General features: G+C 43.7%; 1 protein-coding gene across 2 annotated transcripts; it reads left to right on the forward strand.

The window, feature by feature from the left end:
- Positions 1-391: 391 nt before the first annotated feature.
- On the forward strand, positions 392-2,150 carry TFAP4_1 (Transcription factor AP-4 (Activating enhancer binding protein 4); the record flags this gene model as incomplete). 2 transcript variants are annotated; one of them, XM_012937407.3, is made up of 4 exons in its annotated part: positions 532-590; positions 784-955; positions 988-1,162; positions 1,200-2,150. In XM_012937407.3, 4 exons carry the CDS (start codon positions 532-534, stop codon positions 1,778-1,780), a joined length of 987 nt encoding a protein of 328 aa, XP_012792861.2. In that variant the 3' UTR covers positions 1,781-2,150. The 2 variants fall into 2 exon arrangements, with proteins under 2 accessions (XP_051066927.1, XP_012792861.2); XM_051216350.1 differs by having other exon boundaries at positions 392-590; positions 784-1,162.
- Positions 2,151-7,713: the final 5,563 nt, after the last annotated feature.

Genomic DNA, 7,713 nt, shown 5'->3' on the forward strand with positions numbered 1-7,713 from the left:
ACTTTCAATCATATGTTTATAATACTTAAATGCCAAGCAGATTATTCATTAAAGGTAATGTATTACCACTACATGGTTTCCTTTAATTAAATTACGTGTAGGTTTATCGCTGTGACACCTCGTGAAGTCAGTCAGCGTGCCGTCATGTGAGCAGGAAGAACCACGGAATTTAGTGTTATGGTTAAGTCTTTCCTTATGCCAGAAAATCATAAGTTTCCCTTTATTCGTTTGGTTACAGACTACAGGTTGTTGAATGATAACCCTAGGCTTGTTGTATTAGGGCGGCTCAAAATAAACTTTACTGAGAATTAAAATGTGATTGCCGGAATTATGAGGCTAATGATAAATGGTTTCCTCAATTCACTGTTTGTACATAAAATTGCGCTACGTTAGCCATCTTGTGCGCGCTACGTACGCACTACGTAGACGTGGTGGGTAGCAACTTGCTTACAATCTTTGGATATTGTTAACGTCGTCACTCCTAATTCTCTAGATAATTAGTGCCTGAGGAGTTAGTGTATTTGATGTTTGATGGAAAATAAGCTCTTCGTCTCTGAAATGCCGGTTGATGGTTGTGAAAAATCTTCAAGGTAAGATTCCTCACGTGACGCCATATTGCTTTTGACTTATGGTTTAGAATTTCTGTATACAGGCTCCCTAATACATTTTTTACTTGTTTTGATAAGATTGTTAGTTATATTAAGTGATTGTATGCTAACTCAATTGTGGTTTTTGTCGAATTTTTAAAATTCTTTGGCTGTCTATTCTTAATCTTATACGTAGACCCTCTGGAGACACAGCTGTTATCGCTCACGGTCATCATGATCAAGAAAAAAGAGTTCGTAGGGAAATTGCCAATAGCAATGAGCGACGGCGGATGCAAAGTATCAACGCGGGGTTCGACTCTCTCCGTATCCTATTGCCATCCATATCAGACGGAGAAAAGATGAGCAAGGTAACTAACTTTTTTCATACTTATTCGGTTAGGCGACAATATTACAACTGACCGCCAAATATATCAACACGCTACTCATGCGCGTTAGTTTACTGGAAAGCGAAGTAGCTGTATACCGACAGTCAGCTGGTTTGCAACTGAATCCAGTCTCGTCAGAGTTGTCTGGTTCAACGGTGACTTCTAGAAAACGCAAATCTGATGACTTAAGTAAGTATGAGATCCTTCAAAGTTCTTATTTTTGCAGAGGACCGGCCGGATTGCATGCGGAATCGACGTCGACGAGTCGAGGTTGAAGGCATATACGATTCATCTCGCACGAATTACGTCCACTTTTCTCCTGAAAGCACCGATACACACCAGTCATCCCCACTTACTTCTTTCAATAGTAGCACGTCGATTTGTTCAGCATCTCCTCAGCCTGACAGCACAAGCAATACTGCTGCACGACTTGAACATTTGGTGATGGCAATTGAGCAGATTGAGGGGGGTGGTGCTCTTAACTTGTCTCCCCAACCCGAAAGTCATGATGAAAGCTTCTCCACCGGTGATCACTCACCTCCGGAAACGTACTGGCATAGTCCGCAAGAAAATTACCATGGGTATGCTTATGTTGATGCCCAAACATCTAATCAAAAGTCTAACAATTTGTTTGGTGATTCCCTCCTGCTTACTCCAGTATCGGAAATTAATCCTTCTTTAAGCTCTAATGACAATGTCCAGACTCACAATACTGAGGATTACCCTATTGTAGCAAAACTCCTTAACCGCCCTATTCCCCACAAATACCTCCACAGGCCTCAAGTTGTGGTTAATAGTTCCCACTGATTTCCTATTTCTTTTAGTTGCGCATTTTCAACTCCTAACTTTGTCCGCGTTAATTCGTATGAACTCTGCTTGCAGAATTTTTATTAGCACGGTGTATATACGTATATTTGGGGTTTATCATGTTATTTCCCTGGAACCTAACTATATATTTTGTGATCTTTTATATCTTTAGTTTTTCGTTTGTTTTGGGCGTGGTTTACTAAGTTTTAAGCCATCTAAGGCTCTTAATGTCTAGCACTTTTTGTATTTTGTGAAATAACGGTTTGTTTTCCGTTGTGTCAAACTGATCATAAACCTGAGTAGACATTTTACAGGCCACGTGAATGTTCTCATATCTTTTGGCGATTTCAATTAAATTGTTCTTGAATGATGCCTCACTTCTGATTGACAAGTTTCTCTTCTATTTACCTAGTGAGGTTCGGAATAATTTTCAGTCGACTAACCACATTTGCGTAACTTCTAAAGCAAATGTATTGATATGTTTTGGTCAAAATCTGGAATTTACTCACCATTCCCAGTGCCTGCTAGACGCCTTCACTGTAATATGGGAAATTTGCGACATGAAAACAGGAGTCCCGTGCTTCCAGGTTTTTCGCGGTGGTCTAGTTTTAATTGACATGTGAACTGTTTTGTCTGTAAAGATTACAAAAGTTCTCGTTTTGTACCAAGCGTTTCCCGCCGTATAGATCCAGTGTTTCGTCAGCGCCTGAATTGGTCCCAGGTAATAAGTCAGTTGTTCATATCGGCCACTTCACTTATCTCTGATATATCGTCGGGTATGATAAGTTGAGGTCCAAAAAATCGCAACACTTTCAGTAAACTCACTTGGTTTTGACAACTTGCGTTACCCTTGGCGTAGGCAGAATGTCCACTTGTTAACCAAAGAACGAGTCTACGTCACGGCTCTGCTTTAGGGTTCCAAGACGGCCTTCAAAAAGTGATGGGTATTTATAGGTAACTCGTATTAGACCACGGATGACCCTAAAGCAGTATCCTTGCATGTATTGACCATCAGGCAAGCAGTACTGACGGGTGCTGAGTATTGGTTACAGATGGCAAGTCAATTAGCAATGTGCTGAACCGTCGTCTACCGAGGTGGTTTGGACATGCCCCTAAACACTGTCCACTGCAACGGGCAATGTTCGCCAGTGTAGAAGTAGAAAGAACTAGGTATGGTCAGACATGGGATCCGCTCGTAAGAGTTGTGTTGGTAGGCTCAGACTACGTATTAGGGGTTCTTGCAATTTTAGTGACCAGTGTTTGAAGATGTCAAGTTATTTGGATTTGTTATGTGGCGACTTTGAGTTCATTATTTGCCTACCTCTAAACGAGTTGTAGGATAGTCGCATAGGTTTTTATTTCATGAGTCCGCTTTTTGTTCTCGATTCTCTATTCTTAGTTTCTAATATCCTTGAGATAGTTACTGCCTTCATAATGCATTAGTCTTGGTCATCTCATTATATGTTGATATAGTGTGGGTGACCGAAATAATGCACATGCTACGGCTTTTACTCTACTTACGACTAACTAATTATTCTTGTACTAAATTCCAAATATCACTTGTATCCTGTCGTACTACAGGGGTCAGTTTGTAGCGATCTAATCAGTCCGGAAACCTGGTTACCACACTACTTATTCATTGCAGTTGAAATGCGACTGCGTCTAAAAAACTACTGGTGGTTCTCTTAACGAGAGGCCGGATGCGTTTTGTTGGTCTTTGAGAATGACCGTACTACTTTTTTTTTACAACTCACAAGTGGTAGTGGTGCCGACACACTTTATTTAGTGTGTGGCCTACCTCAAGCAGTTGTCAATTTCGACTCACCAAGTCCACTACTAATCTGGTGTCCTTTTCAGACACCTTAAAAAGAAGTATCGACGGTATGGAAATCTAAGGTATTGTAACTCTGCACTTTTACCTACTCACTCGTGTCGTTTATCTCACACTGATGCCAGGGATTTAGGTTGGTAAACGTTATCCCTAGTTTCCTGAGGTCGAGGTCTAAACAATGTATCTGTCTTTCATTCTTTGAACACTTTCAGATGAGGTACTAGGTTTGATTAGCTAGTACGGTAATATCGTACCATTAACATACGGAAGGCATTAAAAGAAAGCTGGTAATCAGTAGCTCAAAATGTTGCACCGGTTCGAAGTTATCGACTTTTTCGGAGCCGTGTTAGACAAAGGTTACTAGTAAATTATCTTCGAGAGTACTTGAGGACGGATGTCCAAATTCACCAGTAAGACTGGGACCCGACCGAAGCTGCTACCTTGACGCGGTGGTCGGGCTTGCCTATCGTGAATACCTAACCGAGCTATATTGGCTGGAACATATGTTTCTGTAGGTTCTACCATGCCAGGCAGGTCGATTGGAGAACGGTAAGACTAAAAGCAGCAACTGAAGTTCTGAGGGCGAAGTCGTACTTCTGACTGTAGAGGGGTGTGACAGCAGTAAGGTGTTTCCCTCGGACAACCAGCATCTGCAGCGATGCTGCCTTCCCATAAGGAGGGGTGGGGTTAGAAGAGGTCGACCCTAAAAATGTCACGCCTTACCTCACGGATTTCCGTCTCCGGCGGTAAGGCCTTTTGAAGAACGGAGCTAACACATTGAAAATCTTCCACGAAAAGGCCGTGCGCGACCGGCCTCAAGCAGCTGTCCTTTGGGTACTGCGGTCACGCTCCCAGGTCTTTAAGACCAACACTAATCCAACTTCCTTTTCAGGTTCCTCAAGAAATACCCTTCCACGGTGTGGGCAGCCGGTAAGTGATATCAGCCCTCATACCAGTAATAGCACCCGAGACCAAGTTGGTCACATTCAAATCCTTCCTACACCTCCTAATACCTCTCTTATCTCCATGACTAACCCTCCTCACGTCTCTTTATCATCTCGCACCGCTAGGGCAAACGATTCGAGTACGCGGAACGCTATTCCTGGTCTCCTGAAACCACGCTCTAAACTACACGTTGTAGCTTTTAACGTCCGAACACTGTGCCAAATAGGACAACAGGCTTACTTATCCAGGACATTAGAATCTCGCGCCATCAATGTGTGCTGCGTCTCTGAAACGCGCATACAGGATCCGAGTAGCGTCATTCACTTGACGTCACCATGCCAAAATAAAGAACCGACTCGATTCACACTTCGTGTATCTGGAAGCCCTGATTCTGCTTCCCGTGGCCTCGCCGGCGTAGGTCTAGCATTGAGTTCTAGGGCAGAACTAGCTCTCTTAGAGTGGATCCCAGTAAACAGCCGTTTATGCGCTGTCCGACTAAACGGAACAGTAAGGATCCGAAAAGATAGGGACACTCGTCGTTGCCTCTTCGTCGTCTCTGCCTATTCTCCCACTGACTGCAGTTCAGATGATGTAAAAGATGAGTTTTACAGAAAGCTCTTCTACCTTCTCCGAAAAGCTAGGCGCTCGGATGTAGTAATAAAGGCCGGTGACTTTAATGCTCAAGTAGGTAAACTAAGCGATAGGGAAAGACACCTGGGTGGATCTTATAGTATCGTGGCTCAAAGAACAGATAATGGCGACCGTCTGTTGCAGCTATGCTCAGATAACCGCCTGTTCCTTGCAAATACTAACTTTAAGCATAAGGAAAAACATCTTTTAACATGGCGACCCCCTAATTCGTCCCAACGTTGGACCCAAATAGATCACGTCGCTATCAGCCACCGATGGAGGGGCTCGATAGGAGACTGTCGCTTGTTCTGGAGCACATGCTTAGATTCAGATCATGCTCTAGTACGAGCGCGTATCTGTCTGCGTCTTACTGGACGTAGGAAAGACGCTGTAAGTAAACCTCTTAGGGCTCTACTTAATGATAGTCAAGCTAAGAGTATATTTCAGGAACAACTAGGAAAACAGTTAGGCAGCCATGTATGTGATGCCCACCCCGAGGCAGCATGGAATGATATCCGAAAAGCTGTGGAAACAGCAGTGATATCTGCTAGTACGGTAACCCGTAAGGTTAGGGAGCAACATTGGATCTCAGCAGCATCTATCGCACTGATAGACGCTCGGAAACTCATTCCGCCTGGCTCTGAACATAATGAAGAGCGGAGTCAGCTTAAGCGCAAGCTGACAAGAAGTCTACGCAATGATCGTGAACAGTGGTGGGTAGCGAAAGCAAGAGAGATGGAAAAGGCAGCGGCAATAGGTAATAGCAGACAATTGTTCAGACTTGTTAAGGAAACCGGTATTAGGAAACCGACTGTTAGCGAAACAATCTCAGAGAAAGATGGACATTTTACACATTCTCAATCCAGGAGATTGGATCGATGGGCAGAACACTTTAGGGATCAGTTCAACTGGCCTTCAGCCACGCTTCGGTTTCCCACGATCTCCAGTCAACCTGAATGGCAAGTTAATGTAGGTCCTCTGACTCTTTATGAAGTTGAAAAAGCCATAGGAAATCTGAAGCGAGGGAGAACAGCAGGCCCTGACAGGTTTACTCCTGAGATTTTTAAGGATGGTGGTCCAGTATTAGCAATGAGATTAACTGAGATGTTAGGTAGAATTCGGGAACTGGACGTAATCCCATCTGACTGGTCTCAATCACTGATTGTGCCAGTTTTTAAGAAAGGAAAGTCCTCTTGTGACAATCACAGAGGAATCAGTTTGAATAATATAGTGTCTAAAATATTAGTTTCAATAATACTTCGACGCCTAACTAAAGCTCGTGAAGAGCAGACTAGAGAAAACCAGGCTGGTTTTCGACCTGGACGTGGTTGTATAGATCAGATATTCACACTACGTCAGGTTCTAGAACACAGACACACATACGCCCCACAATGGTAGTATTTCTCGACCTTAAGGCGGCATTCGACTCTGTTGATTGTGAGGTTCTATGGCAGTGTTTGTCACTGAAAGGAGTATCAAAGAAGTACATTAACCTTATACAGGCTCTCTACTCGAACACAACTGGTCGAGTGAGAGCTTATGGCGAACTGTCATCAGAATTGATTACCTCAAGTGGTGTTCGTCAGGGCTATCCACTCTCTCCATCCTTGTTCAACTTTGTCGTCGACGTACTTTTAGAGATAACACTTTCCTCGTCTAGATTTCCAGGGGTTGAACTTCTACCGGGAGGTTCACTTGTTGACTTAGAATATGCTGATGACATAGTTTTATTTGGTGAAGACGCTGACAAAATGCAGAGTCTTCTGACCACTCTAAGCAACAATGCAAGCATGTTCGGGATGCCATTCTCCCCCTCGAAATGTAAAATGTTGCTTCAGGATTGGGTTGCATTGATACCCGAACTAATGATAGGGAGTGAAGTAGTTGAGCGTGTCGATCGCTTCACTTATCTTGGAAGTCTCATAAGCCCTTGTGGTCTGGTGTGTGACGAAATCTCAGCACGGATACAGAAAGCTCGACTAGCTTGCCAACTTGCGTCATTTATGGCGTAGGCGAGATATCCGTCTATCAACCAAAGGACGGGTTTACTGCGCAGTAGTTTGTTCTGTCCTACTTTATGGTAGTGAAGCATGGCCGGTAAGAGTAGAGGATATTCATAGGTTACGAGTATTCGACCATAAGTGCCTTCGAAGCATTGCTCGTATATCATGGAACCATCGAGTAAGTAATGCAGTTGTTAGGAAACGGGTACTAGGTAAGGATGGCAAATCAATTGATGACGTAGTGAAACTTCATCAGTTGAGATGGCTGGGACACGTGTTACGTATGCCCAACGACCGACTACCTCGACGTGCTATGTTCAGTGGTATAGGAGTAGGTTGGAAGAAAGCTAGGGGCGGCCAGACCAAAACATGGCACAAGTCCATGAAGTCACTGACAAGTGGACTGAGTCATGTTGGTAGGTGTAGACTACCTGGTTGGGGACCGCGAGATGATAGCAACCGATGGTTAGAGACCCTGAATGACATGGCTCAAAATCGTTTGCAATGGCGCAGGTGCATACACT

The sequence above is a fragment of the Schistosoma haematobium genome, chromosome 4 (assembly GCF_000699445.3).
Source record: "Schistosoma haematobium chromosome 4, whole genome shotgun sequence".
In the NCBI taxonomy this organism is placed as follows: domain Eukaryota; kingdom Metazoa; phylum Platyhelminthes; class Trematoda; order Strigeidida; family Schistosomatidae; genus Schistosoma; species Schistosoma haematobium.